Source organism: Myotis lucifugus, unplaced genomic scaffold (genome assembly GCF_000147115.1).
Source record: "Myotis lucifugus unplaced genomic scaffold, Myoluc2.0 scaffold_505, whole genome shotgun sequence".
NCBI classification, from domain to species: Eukaryota; Metazoa; Chordata; class Mammalia; order Chiroptera; family Vespertilionidae; genus Myotis; species Myotis lucifugus.
The window spans coordinates 539,330-553,530 of NW_005871553.1; the positions used below are offsets into that span (position 1 = coordinate 539,330).

The 14,201-nt window shown below is 59.0% G+C and overlaps 1 protein-coding gene across 1 annotated transcript in view; it reads left to right on the plus strand.

Annotated features, from left to right (window-relative positions):
* Positions 1-13,523, plus strand: part of LOC102424044 (ezrin) — a 38,054-nt gene extending 24,531 nt beyond the window's left edge. Inside the window, exons 5-10 of the mRNA XM_023744987.1 lie at positions 1,106-1,252; positions 8,240-8,336; positions 11,670-11,833; positions 12,156-12,286; positions 12,786-12,946; positions 13,228-13,523. Of these exons, the coding sequence (XP_023600755.1) occupies positions 1,106-1,252; positions 8,240-8,336; positions 11,670-11,833; positions 12,156-12,286; positions 12,786-12,946; positions 13,228-13,413 (886 nt within the window). The 3' untranslated portion in view covers positions 13,414-13,523. The remainder of the gene's footprint in view (positions 1-1,105; positions 1,253-8,239; positions 8,337-11,669; positions 11,834-12,155; positions 12,287-12,785; positions 12,947-13,227) is intronic.
* The last annotated feature ends 678 nt before the right edge of the window (positions 13,524-14,201 follow it).

A 14,201-nucleotide genomic window follows, 5' to 3' on the forward strand; every position in this document is an offset into this window, starting at 1 on the left:
CCCCTGCTGCCCCCGCTGAGCTGTTGAGTCAGAGATAGAGTCCTGCACAGGGACCACCACTCAGAGGTGCCCCAGAGCCACGGATCCAGAAGCGCACTTTCCTCCGTTACTCAGAACTGGTCAGGCTCGGGGGACTGACTCATGTTTATCCAAACCCACAAGGGGCTGATTTAAAAGCCCAGGGACACCAATTTATTAATTTACAATGGGAGATGGGCCTGGGCTCAGGGATCCGGGGCAGGGTGTTCTAACGTAAGGGGACAGCCCCCCCCCGGGACAGGTCCACCCAGGGGACCAAATTAAAGATCAGGAGGAGGCTGCTAGGTCGGCAAGGATTTAAAGCAAAGGGAGCCAGATTTCCTCAAGAGAAACTTCCATCAAGCTACGGAGGCCTCATTAGATAACCTGCGCTGCTGGGGGGCACAGGTGCTGAAGAACCGCTGCCTGACGCAAACACACCGACACCCCCGGACTGTGGACGGAGCCCGCCCTCCACCCTCCGCTCCTGCCTGTTTCACCCCGGGCACGCAGACACGTGTCTTTAGGGCAAGTGGTTCTCAACCTTGGCTACACCTTCGAATCACCTGGGAATCTTTAAAACCCTGATTTCTGGGCATCACCTGGGAATCTTTTTAAAATCCTGATTTCTGGGCCTCATCCTCCAGAAATTCTGTGTCTTTGTTATGGGGAGGATGGGGCCCAGAAATCAGGATTTTAAAAAGATTCCCAGGTGGTTCTAATGTGCAGCCAAGGTTGAGAACCACTGCCTTAGAGCTTCCTTGGAGGGAAATAGCTCGAAGCCTAAGCCGAGGCTGCTAGTGAGGCAAATGGTGGGAGCCCCCGAAGGCCGGCAGGCGAGAGAAGTGGGATCCTGGCAATAAATGAACCAGGAGAGTCTGTGTCCAGAGAAGCCAGCGTGAGTCAGTCCAGTTCCCTCAGAATGTGAGGGACGCCAGTGGTCAGATCGGGGCTGCCTGGGCACGGTGTGGGCGGCAGCGGGACAGCCCCCGGAGCGAGTGGCTGTTGGCCATCCACGCGACCTGCCTGCGCCTCAGGCCGCCCCGGACATCCCCACTGACCATGGTGCCTGTCTGTCCCCCAATAGAGACAGCGCCATGCTGGAGTACCTGAAGATCGCCCAGGACCTGGAAATGTACGGGATCAACTATTTTGAGATAAAAAATAAGAAAGGAACAGACCTGTGGCTTGGAGTGGATGCCCTGGGACTCAATATTTACGAGAAAGAAGATAAGTGAGTTGAACTTCATACTGAGCTTTAGTTGGTGGGGAATGGGCCTGGAGGCAGTGGCGAGCATGCGGGCTGCGTTTGAAGCACGGGCTGCGTTTGAAGCGGTTACCGGCAGCCGACTGGCCCCGGGGGTGTGGGTCTTCGAGGGCTTGCGGCTGTGACGGCGCCTGGAGTGTGCGTCACTTCTCTCCTGTCTCTGCGACCTTTTTACCGTCACGTGTTGCATGTGCGGAGGGTCCCGCAGGGAGACCACGGAGGTCTGTGACCTCACCCCCACTCCCCGCCTGGGGTGCCGGCCCACCCAGAGCTCCCCCCAGGCAGCCTGGCGGCTTGGAGGTTTGTGCTAATCCAACTGGGGTATTTGTGGGGCTGCTGGGGACCCTAAGACCTGTAAACAATAGCCTTTATGTACACAGCCCACCAGGTCCTCTGCCACCCGGGAGGTGAGTGGTCTGTTGGGCATGGAGCAGGCCAGGTGAGGGTTCTCAAGAGCGGCTTCCCTGACTTCCTGTGCCCGTCCCTGCACACACAGGCCTTTTTCCTTCTGAGAATCCACACAGAAAACATCGTTCTAATTCAGTGAGCGGAGGACAAGCCTAAATTCTAGATTCTTCCCATCAGAAGCTTCCTGAGTGCAAGCGGGCCTGATGGCCGGCTGGCGTCCCAGCAGAGCGTGGCTGCAGATCTGAGGGTGAGGGTGCCAGGGCTGCCCTCAGGCCTTTATGCCAAGCCACGCCCTTGGGCCTGGGTTCCTGCCTCGGTGCCTGCGGAGCCCAGGCTAGACCACTGACCCGGTGCCCCTCCTGGCCGCAGGCTGTTCCTCTAAGTCCTGGCTCCCCCATGTCCACCTGGGCCTCCCTCTCCCCACCCGTTCCCAGAGGTTAATGTTCTCAGCTCCCCCACACTCCAGAGCGCCCACAACCCCTCTCTGGCATTCTTGAGGGGCGCAGTACTGCTTTTGACAAGTGATACCACAAAAGAACCGCTCTGTAATCTCAGCCACCCGCATTCTTGCCAGAACTCCAAGTACAGGCAGGGCCCCGGTCAGACGATCCTAACCCCTCCACTTGGTGCCTGAATTGGGTGGAGGCTGGTCGGGCCGCGCTGGGGATCCCTGCTGGAGGTGCTGGTCACACACACGACGGGACAGGCCTTCAGAGCCTAGAGGTGGGTTACGGGGCCTGTGCTCTTCCCGAGTGCGTGAGCGGAGGCCTCGTGGATCACATGGGGGAAACTGCCTCTTTGAACTTTCTTGAATGACCAGGTTTGTAACGCAGCCTTGGCCAGGGCTGTCCAAACAGGTTTTTCAAGCTGCAAGCAGCAGCCTAGGCAGGAACGTGGTGAAGGCAGCCTGTAACACCCCCAGCACACAATGTGCATTTTTCCAAGTAAAACGAGCTGCTGGCTTCTCCCGTCCTATTCCTGCTCCCCTCCCCCCAGGGAGCGGGTGAAACTGGCGACCCTCTCAAAGGGGCCTTCTCCCCAAAGACAATGCTGGGGGGGGGGGGGGCTCCTCACTTCCTGCCTCCCCCCTCCTGCTGGGGAAGGCATCCCTCTTCAGTGACGAAAACAAGCAGATGTTCACTCAGTCAATAGGCCCAGCTTCTCCTTTTAAACGAATATGGACAATACGGTGTCCATGGCGAGCCAGGGGCTGTGGCTCAGGTCTGAGGCCACTCCCGGCTGTGTTCACGTGGACTTGGTGCCCTTGCAGACGAGCAGTGCAGGGTCGGGTTAGGGTTGGATTAGGAGTGCAGGGGTGGGTTAAGGTGAGGAGTGCAGGGGTGGGTTAGGGTTAGGAGTACTGGAGTGGGTTAGGGTTAGGAGTGCAGGGGTGGGCTAGGGTTAGGAGTGCTGGAGTGGGTTAGGGTTAGGAGTGCAGGGGTGGGTTAGGGTTAGGAGTGCAGGGGTGGGTTAGGGTTAGGAGTGCTGGGGTGGGTTAGGGTTAGGAGTGCAGGGGTGGGTTAGGGTTAGGAGTGCTGGAGTGGGTTAGGGTTAGGAGTGCAGGGGTGGGGTAGGGTTAGGAGTGCAGGGGTGGGGTAGGGTTAGGAGTGCAGGGGTGGAATTCTTGGAAGTCGCTCAGATGGGAGACCGGGTACATTGAGGATGAGTTGGGTGATAGGTTCGGTGCGCCCTGCAGAGAAACAGACGTGTGTATTTCACTGAAATGTCCTTTTAGTGTTGAATGTGCTCCGGTTGGGAAGTGCCCCCTGGGCCCCTTGCTCATCGTATACGTGACCCTTACGTGGGAGCCTAGGACTGAGCACTTGTCTTTCTCTCCGTGAACCACAGGTCGGAGCAGGAGACGGCGGGAGGGAGGGAATTGGCAGACACAGCCCCTTCCCTGAAAAGCGTTATCAGCCTGGGAACAGTTCAGATCAGCTGCTATAATTCTGCTTGGCATCTAGACCAAGAACAAAACAACAGAACGAGACAAAGAGCGAGAGGAACCCGATACCCCCCCCCCTCCCGTTCTTTAGTTCTTTAGTCCTTGCAGCAGGGCCAGTGCATTTCGTAGTCCAGGAGGGACGGTGAGGGGTGAGGCTGCTCCCACATGAACCCTTCCAGCGAGAGGATGTGGGAGGGCTGTCCACCAGGTGGGACTGAGACCAGCGCAAGTGTCCTTTCCCTTCGGTTCCTTACTCAGGATGTCAGTCAGATGCTCTGATTTCCATTTCATTCACGTTCGAAAGGACGTTTCAAGCACATAATAAACCAGCTACTTTAAAGACAATTTCCACTTTCCAAAAGCACACCCAGTTGGCAGGATATGTTCGTTCTGGCTGGGGGAGGGCGAGGGGGGAGGTGCCGTGTTGTGCTCAGTGAAAGGGAGGAGACACCAGGCAGTTGTGTTGGCTGTGAGTCTGTTTTACCAGACGCGCGGGGACCCCAGGTGCGAGGCCATTCTCTCCTGGACTCTGGGACCCGAACTTGAACCTGGAACAGTCACGTAGTCTCTATAGAAGTTCCCCATGGCCAGGACTCTCCCAAGTGGGAAGTTTCAGAGTTTGCCTCAGGCTGACAGAGTTTGGGCCGTGGTTAGACACCTGCTCACCCACTGGAGCCTGTAGGCCTGGCCCCGCCGCAGGCTGTAGGGTGGGAGGTGGGGGAGCGGCCCCTCCAGGCACAGGGAGGCCGGGCCACGCTAGTGAGTCCTCCCTCCACGCTAGTGAGTCCTCCCTCCACACTAGTGAGCCCTCCCTCCACGCTAGTGCGGGCCGCACCCCAGCCCTGTTATCTGCCCCAGCCCTGCCTCTGGCCAAGGACTGGCTCTTCGCTCTGTAGGACACGGTGATCTCCAGCCCAGCCCAGCCCAGCCCACTGCCCAGACCGTTCCTAAACTTTTTAAATGAAGAATCTCGGACACATTGCAAACCGGGAAGTTTCCCAGTGAGCGCCGCGTGCCTGCTGCGGGGAGACCTGGGGGCTCCCACCTGCCTGTCCTCCCCCTGCAGTGCCCGGGCCTCCCTCGCACACCTCCCCCACGTGCACATGGCTTCCTGGGCGCAGGGCGTTCTGTTTTCATTTGATGTAAAACTTAAATATAATGAAATGTTCGCTCTTAAGTGTCCATTTACCGAGTTTAGACAAACAAATGCCTGTAAAAATCCAAACTCCTGTCAAGATGTACAACGTTGTCATCACCTTCTGGCATATTTTGAATTAAAATTCTTTAGTTCATTTTGAAATCATTTCAGATTTTTGAAAGGTTTCAAAACCAGTAAATACGAAAGATTGCAAGTGCCCTTCTCTTAGCTGCCCCAGAGTGCCCGTCCAGGTGTCACAGGGGGAGTCAGCACCCAGAGGAGACCTGGCCATCTGTGGGCGTCCCCCATCATAACCGCTGTCCCCCGTCATAACCGCTGTCCCCGACTCTCCTGCCCCAGGGTCCCACCTGGAACAGCCCTTGCATTTAGTGGGCCCGCCTGCCCAGCCTCCTTCCATCTGGGACAGTTCGCTCTGTCTGTCTGTCTGTCTGTCTCGACAACTTGCAAGGAGCAGCCTGGCAGGCACCCACTTCACGCTTGGAAAGTACTGACCATAACTGAGTAGAAAGCTCCTCTATTTGGGTCTTTTTCTCATGGTTACATTCAAGTTTGATACTTCTAAAAAATATATTTTTTATTGATTTCAGAGGGAGAGGGAGAGAGAGAGAGAAATATCAATGATGAGAGAGAATCATTGATTGGCCCCCACTGGGGATTGAGCGCGCAACCCAGGCATGTGCCCTGACTGGGAATTGAACTGTGATCTCCTGGTTCATAGGTTGACGCTCAGTCACTGAGCCACACCAGCGGGTGAGTTTGTTTGGTATTTTGGCGAGGACCCCACGGGCGTGCTGTGCTGTCTGTCCTGCGAGGCCTGCGTGGTGGCCGTGATGCCAGGACCTCCTTACTGTGCTGCTGACCTTGATCACTGGTCAGGTGGGGCTGCTGCGCTCCTCCAGCACTTCCTTCCTTCCCAACCCATGCGGGTGTTGGGGGGACACATTAAACTATAAGCACCCCAGTTCTTATCACACTTTCCTTCTAGCATCCCTGGCGGGTCTTGCAGGAAACTGATTCCTCTGGTATTTGAGAAATGCTGTGCCGTTGAAAGGAGGGCACGTGTTCATTGGAAGGCTGATGTAAGGGGACAGTTCCCATCCCCATTCTCAGTAGTTTCTGTTGCGGGGACTCGGGTGCTTGCTTTATCCTCTGGGCTCTGACCTCGTGCTGTGGTCTGGACACCATTGTTGTTGAGCACTTTCCTTCCACTTGACGAGTCCAGGGTCGTCCTGCACTTTCCCTCCAGGCCTGGAATCGGCTCTTTCTCGGAAGAGCTCTGGTCCCTCTTAGTCAAGAATGTCACTTTTTTTTTTTTTCAATGTGTGGCCTGAGCAAGAGCAGGGCTCACAATATAAATCCTTTAAATCGACGGTCTTTCTCTGTTCATGTCCTATGTGTGAACTCTTTAAAAAAGAGAAAGAAAGAAATCCTTGTGGGCGTTAGTTTCCAACCATGGTCAGGCATGAAAGGGGTTCTTAGCTCCGATCCTCTGACACCGCAGTCAGGCTGATGAATGGCTGTCAGTGTTACACGAGCTTCCAGAGACTAAAGAGACCAACTTTCCAGCCGCGCCAGAGAGGCCCTAGTGACAGCCCGGCAGGAGCGATGCCTGTCTGGCCTTCGCTCGTGGTTGGACAGCTGACCCTCGTCCCTGTTGGCTGGGAACCAAGCGGCAGCCCCCGAGCTCCTCTGCTGCAGTGATCGCTCGTGCTCTGGAGGGAACCTCCTGGTGTCACTCGTGCGGCCTTTGTGTGAGGACACGTGGGAGCCGGCAGGACCCGTGACCTCCTGAGCTCCTTCACCTCTAACAGTTACTGTCCCGTGTGAGAAGCTGGGGTGACAGCACTCCCTGCGTGTGTGTTGGGGTGCTGGGGAGCACGTTGGCCCCTGGGGGACAGGGCCCCAGAAAAGCACCTGCACTGAGAAGGTGTGACACTGAAGCCGCTCCCTGGCAGTGCCCTGACACCGCTCCTCCAGGCGTGTGTGACCGCTGTGTCCCTCAGAGTGCCCCCCCCCAACACACGCACACACACACACACACACACACACACACACACACGCACACACACACGCTCTGCCTTGACCTGGCTTTGCTGCCATAGCAAGACTACGTTGCCCACTAGTTTTTATTTGAACGTGTTGGTAGGCAGCATTCCGCCCCACCCCTGCTCACTTCTAAATGGGGAGTTTTTACACATCTGGGAAAAGACCAGTTTTGATGGCAGTATCCTTGAGTGGTGGCTTAGGACCTGTGTTCCTTCTAAAAGGGTATCCATGGCGACATGCTGGAGGAATAGGGTGGCATCAGGAGGTGAGTAGAGCATGTGGTCTTGAAGTCATATGATAAACGTCCCCGCGTTGCTAATTACAAAGCCGGTCTTGGCCCGTGGTGGACTCTAGTGACCACAGAGGACCGTGTGGGGCTTTCGTTAGGAGTGCGGTCTGGTGGGTCAGAGTGTGGAGGTGACACGGGAAGGAAAACGCACCCACACCACACCCTCGGCTCCTCAGGGAGGCACAACAGTTGTAAACATGTGCCTGCCCAGCACCCGAGCACCTGACTGAATGAGCAAATCCTAACCGATCTGAAGGAAAGGAGACAACAGGACAGGAATGGAGGCCTTCAGTGCCCATCTGCAGCCATGGCTGGACCATCCAGACAAAATCCACAGGCACATGGGGGGCCTGACCCGGCCAAGGCCACTGCCTCAGCGAGCAGCCACTCGGCACAGCTGGGGAAGACACCACGAGGAAGCTCACCTCCTGGGTGGGGAAGACCCAAGGAGAGGAAGTGGGCGGCTGTGGTGCAGGTCGGGCTGGGAGAGCAGGAGGGAGCCCGTCCAGGGGCCTCCGGGAAACCCTGTGTTGAGAGTCTGGGGGACCAGGAAGCCGGGGCTGCTAAGGGGAGGACTGTGGCTTTCCTCCTGTAGAACCTCTTGCCGTGGGGGGTGACGTGAGGAGCTGGCGAGGGACCTAGTCCTGGACCCTCCGTACTCACAGGCTTTCCTCTCGGCCGGTCCCACCTGGGGCAGCAGGAAACCGCCCTGCTGACATTTTGGAAGAGGGACCACTAATCAGATTAGGATGCTGATGTGAGGGTGGTTGCAAACGATGGTTGTGAGAGACATTTCAAACGGGTGCAAGGACGTGCGGGGCTGGACATCCAAGATGACCTTGAGATTACAAGCCAGGGTGACTCGATGCAGTGAGACACTCAAACCGAGAAAGACGAGTGGGAATGGACGGGTTTCCTGAGCTTGAGCCTTACAGACAGCCCCCTGCCTTCCGAGGGCGCGAGAACACTCGATAATGATGTACGTCCCATATTATGCTTCCTGGGTAGCCTTATACTTGTTAAGATTGAACAGAGAAAACTAATAGATTTTCAAACCCCTCTTAGTCAATCCGGGCACGTCTAACATCTGACCTTTTTTAACCTCAGGTTGACCCCAAAGATTGGCTTCCCGTGGAGTGAGATCAGGAACATCTCTTTCAATGACAAGAAGTTTGTCATCAAGCCCATCGACAAGAAGGCGCCTGTAAGTTCACGAGGAGCCGGGATGCTCAGAAGTGTGTGTGTGTGTGTGTGTGTGTGTGTGCGCGCGCGTGCACGGGGGGGGGGGGGGGGGGGGCCGCTTGCCAAAAGGGTACAATTGAGGGGGCCAGGGACCCCCTGGGAAAAAAGGGCCAAACATGGGGGGGGAGGTTCTTTTGGGAGGCCCGGGGGCCCGTCCCCCGGAGTTGGCAGGGGGTTCCCTCTCCATTCCTTAGCAGAAAAGAGCCATTCTGCGTCGTTGACCTTTGCCGAAAGCTGAGCCTTTCTGGGCTTGAAACGCTCGTGTTCACGGGAAAAAGCAGCTGGGGTGCGGGGGCTCCTGGCAGCATCTCGGGTCCCCGCCTGGAGCGGACGGCGATCGCTGCCGGCTCCGGGGCCAGAACCTGCGCTGTCCTTGCAACTTGCCGTGTTAGGCAGTCAGGCCTGCGCCCAGAGCGCTGCTGGGCCTCCAGGGGTGGGTCACGAAGGCCCCGCGGGGAGGCGGCCTGGGCTCAGGCTCCAGCTCCCGTGGGGGGTGACGTGGGAGCTGGGGAGAGACCAAGTCCTGGACCCTCCGCATCTCCCAGGGCTCCCCCCTCGCGGCCGGTCTCACCTGGGGCAGCAGGAAACCAGATTTCCATGTTTCAGTTTTTCCCTAGAAGATAGAAAGGAAATCCCAGAGGCAGGGGCTTCCTTTCCTCCCCCACCCTGGCAGCTGGGCAGTTTCTGCAGCGACTCTGTGCCCAGCCTGTCCTTCCGCAGGCTGGCTCCTCCTGCCATGTGCACGCGCAGGCTGGGGCCTTAACCGTCGCTGTTCAGCCTGCCCGGTGCTGTGAGGCTGAGCCTGCGTCTCCCTGTGGCCTCCTGGCAGAGGCAGAGGCTCGAGGCAGTGAGCTCTAACCGCTTTTGAAACGTCTAAGAAGCGAAATTATGTTGGGCCGGACCCTGCTCTGTGCTCAGCCCCTTTCACCGTGACCTTTGCCCCCCGCCCCACCCCCACCCCTCACGCCCTGGGCAGGGATCCCCAGGTGTGGCCCAGTGGGGAGCCCTAGCAGTTCCCCTGTTCATTCCCTGGCCCTTTTCAAGGTGACCTTTGTTTGGGTTTGTTTCCTTGAATCTGGCTCGTGCCTCGAGGTTCTGTTCTCGGGGGTCTGTTCTCTGCCTGGGTTTGGATGCCCGTCCCAGGTCCGTCGGGGTGTGGTTGTGTGTCAGCACGCTGGCTGGAGGCTTGGATTTAGACACTTGTAATCATTAATTTCCGTTTTTAGTTTTTAACTTGAAGTCAGACTGTCCTTCAGAGGCAGCGCGAGGGCGTCCTCCCTGCGACGCCTGTCCCAGCTCCACAGGGCTCGTCTCCCGGAGGCTGGAGGCCACGTGGGGACGGTCCCACCATTCCTGGCTTTTAAACTGACTTTTATTCTGAAGAGGAGTTGGTGCTGATCAGAGTTCCTTTGCCAGTACATAGGGGACACAGGCAAGACCTCCTGGAGAGTGTGCCTGTCTGTGCAGCCAACACAAGCGTGTTTCCTCTGTGTAATGAGAGGTGGGTGGGCAATAAAAACACCTGTTTGCCCCGGCTCTGCAGACACCTCCCTGGGAAACCTGACGATTTAATGACAACGTGTGAACCCAGGGAGGGCCGCACCCAGGAAGCCGTGGGCTCGGGGCTCAGCATTCTCCCAGGTTTCTGGAGCAGATGAGGAGCTCGCAAGCGAAGTGGGTCCTGGGGCGTGTGGATGGGCCTGGCCGGCACCTCCCGTCGGTCCCAGACGGTGCTGTGGAACGGGAGGCGCTGTCTGTGGCCACTCTCTCCCTGGGCCAGTGGTCAGAATCCGTCCCGATGCTGAGGGCCCTGCGGTTGAGAAGAGAAAGGAAGACAGTGAGGAGCAGCAGGCAGGCGTTGTCAATAACCTTTAGCAGGAGCTTCTAACCCACATTCCCTTTCTGTCACCTGCTGGTCACCGCAGAGCAAGGAGCCAGGACACAAGCTGTGTGTCATCTGTGTCCGGAGCTTCTGTGGTCCCCAGTCACGGAGCTCCCTGAAGCAGCGTTTCCCTTTGCTAAGAAGGCGGCTCCCCCGCGAGCTGCTCCATGAGCGGGCACAGGGCAGCCAGCAGCCTCGACGTGAGCGTTGGTGCACCAGCCCACTTTCATGGTGTGGGCAGCATTCTGAGTCCTTACGAACATTAACTGACTTCATCATCTCGGCAACCCCGTTAGGGTGCTGTCACCCCCACTGCAGAGTTGAAGAGGTTGAGGTTCAGTGACGAAGTGACTTGCTCAAGGTCATGGGGTTTGGTGGTGTTGCTGCCTGAACTGCGGTCAGCCACCAGGAGGGTGTTCGGTGAGCACCAGTAAACACGGGAAATAGAGGGGACTGCCCCCAACCCTGTCCTCCAGGTGCTGACTGTCTAGATCCGGGTGGGGAACATCCGGCCCGCGGGCCGTATCAGGCCTGAGCATTTGGTCTGGCCCTGCCAAGGCAACCGCAGGCAGGACTCAAAATTGAATAATTCTAGTAGCTGTCTTCAGAGCAACATAAACTTAAGTGAACGACGTTATAAATATCCAAAAAGGTTCCCACCCCGTTTGAGTGGGACAGAGACCAAACCGAGCCAGCGGAACAGAGTGCCAGCAGTACCAGCGCAGGGAGGCGCACAGAAGGAGGGAGGCCGTGAAGACGGGAGGGGGCCCCATGGTGTCCTCCCTCGGTCGTGCTGCTGGCTTTGGGGGTACAGCATTGGACAGGACATTCCCAGTAGGAGGGACTGTTGGGGGAAATGATTGCAGGCACAAAAGGGCACGGGTTAGGTGAACAAGGGGGCCAGGGTGGATGGCTTTCGCGTGTGCCAGGCCACGGTGTTCGGCCCGGTCCTAGAGCTCACAGGATGGCATCTGAGGCCCAGCGGGGACCTGATCGCTGTGCGAGTAGCAGTGGGAGGCGCTGGCTGAGGCAGGGAGACCGGAAGCCCAGCAGGGGAACTTGAAGAAGTCAAGGCGGGCGTGGCAGTGGCTGTGGCTGGAGAGGGCTGGCAAGGTGTTACCCTGAAGGTCAGGCGCACTGGCACTGGGGCACTGGGCTCCCTGAGGCTGCGACCTTACATACATAGAGCAGCTTTGCAGCCCAGCATCTGTGCCTGTGCCCGCCCGCCCTTTGCTGGCCCTGGGCACGGCGCCCAGACCTGCATTTCGGGTGTCTCATCTTTTGGGAGTCAGTGTCCTACGTGGAAGCCTCATTCTGGCCCCTGCTCTCGGCTCCGCAACTCCTCTTAGAAACGGGACCGTGTGCGGCGGGGTGGACACGGGAGCGCCCGTCAGCGCCTGCTCTCTCCTGTAGGACTTCGTCTTCTACGCCCCCCGCCTGCGCATCAACAAGCGGATCCTGCAGCTCTGCATGGGGAACCACGAGCTGTACATGCGCCGCAGGAAGCCCGACACCATCGAGGTGCAGCAGATGAAGGCCCAGGCCCGCGAGGAGAAGCACCAGAAGCAGCTGGAGCGGTGAGCGGGCGCGGGGCTGCCAGGGGGCGGGTGCAGCCGGCCAGGCGGCCTCGGTGCCTTGCTGTCCACCTCGGGAGAGCCGGTGGGAGATTGCGTAGTAATTATGGGTGGCTGGGCCCTTGCAGCGGCCTCGCTGTGGCTGGGCTGGCAGAGCTGGCGGGAGCGCCGGGACCTGGGGACAGCAGGTGACCACGCAGCTGCTCCTTCGATGGCTGGGCTGTGACGGCGGCTTCGGGCGAAGCAGCCTCGCTGGATGACTGACTTGCCGTGTCCACAGCGCACCAATCTGCGGAGCCTAAACCTCCCTGCCCTCCCCTAACAGGCAGCAGCTGGAGACGGAGAAGAAGAGGCGAGAGACCGTGGAGAGAGAGAAGGAGCAGATGATGCGGGAGAAGGAGGAGCTGATGCTCAGGCTCCAGGACTACGAGCAGAAGACCAAGAAGGCCGAGAAAGGTGGGCCGCGCTCCTGGGGCGTGTCCCCTGCATTTCACACGGCCCCGCAGACAGACAGCTCCTGCAGCCAGGAGGAATGCAGCTTAGCACCCGGAGTAGAGACTGAGGGACAGGGACAGGGTCAAGTGGTGACGGGCCTGGGAAGTAGTTGTGTGCGGGTCCCGTCGGTGCGGAATGCTTTAGGGCGTTATCTTGTTGGCCCCCCTGCTCGGGGAGGTGAGTCCCGAGGGTCCGTCTTCCTGAAGAGGAGGGGAGGCTTTAGCAGCAGAAAAGGTTGCTCAAGGTTGCAAGGTAGTGAGTGGCGCCAGGCCAGGAGGGGGCGCGCACAGCGCTCTGCAGCGGGTGGAGCATCCTGAGCGCTGCGCCCCGTAAACACGGTGGGAGGGGGCGAAAGAGGTCCCGTCACCCCGAGACTCTCCATCCGGCCCTGGGCTGGGAGTGGGGCCGACTGCAGGTCAGGGGCAGAGCCGTGAGCAGCCGCGGTGCTGTGTCCCCTCAGAGCTCTCGGACCAGATCCAGAGGGCCCTGCAGCTGGAGGAGGAGCGGAAGCGGGCGCAGGAGGAGGCAGAGCGCCTGGAGGCCGACCGCATGGCTGCGCTGCGCGCCAAGGAGGAGCTGGAGAGGCAGACGGTGGATCAGATAAAGAGCCAGGAGCAGCTGGTAGGAGCCCGGTTTCAGTGCTGAATTATGGAGGGGCCGCCTCTGGGGACCGAGAAAGTGACACCTGCCGACAATGATTTCTGTCTGGGCTGGAAGCGGATCGGCTGGACGGAGTCCAGTGCGGGCGGGCGGGCGGTGCTGGTGGTGGGTGCGGGCCGCTGCCGCTGCTGGTCAGGGAGAGACATGTGGCGGCGAGCACGGCCGCATTCCCAGGAGGCTTCGTTCACAAGCAGGCTGTGCTGAAGGCGTTCCAGAACTCACTCTGACTTGGCTCCTCACAGGCCGCGGAGCTCGCAGAGTACACCGCCAAGATCGCGCTGCTGGAGGAGGCGCGCAGGCGCAAGGAGGACGAGGTGGAGGAGTGGCAGCACCGGGTGAGTGGGGCGGGGCGCGGGCGGGCCAGGCTGCCAGGTGCACGGAAACCTGGGGGGCGTTTCGCATGCCCTGCCGATACTGGTCCTTCTTAGAGAGGTTCCCACGGGAACGGGCCTGTGGGATCACAGGGGAACAAAGAGCCGCCTTGATACTTAGAAAAAGGCCACCCTGAGCGTTCCGCCCCACCGGGCAGGCCCCCCCCCAAAAAAAAACTGGCTTTAAGTCGGATTAGCTGGGTGCCCCCAGCAGTGAGCCAGCCACAGGGCCCGAAACAAGCCTCCCCTAGCGGCCTGCACATGCAGCCTGGCACGCACAGTGCTGATGGGACCTGGAGGTCTCCAGGCTCTGCCCCTCATCTGCTGTGTGACCTGGGCGAGGGGCCTCACCTCTCAGCCTCATTTCCCTGTGGACAGTGGGGACTACTGCCCACCTGTCCGGTTGCTGTAGGACCCCCCAGAGAGGTGAATTGCAGCCGTGGTAGCGCCACTCCATCCGCCTTCATGCCCACCAGGAGCACAGGCCCTGGGCGCTGCGGGGCTGGGTCACAGTACAGGCCTCAGACAAGCTGTGGGGGCTCCTGTCCTCCTCCTCCGCGCTTCCCCATCTGAGGCAGCCCCTGTGAGGACGCCTGTGCCTCCCCTCACTTCATCCTGCCCGAGCCAGGGTGCCAACTCCATTATGATGTAGAATCGCTAAATCCCGGCAGAGCCACTGTGGGAAGTGATGGGCGACTAGTGCAGACAGTGCGGAGTGTGTCCTCACCCGGGACGGCTCGTATGGCCTTGGGGAGTTGCTTTGTGCTTCTGAACTTAACCTCCCGAAGAGGACGGGGCTAAAACAAGATAAGGCGTGCGCCTGGTCCTGGGCCTGCTGGGCAGGC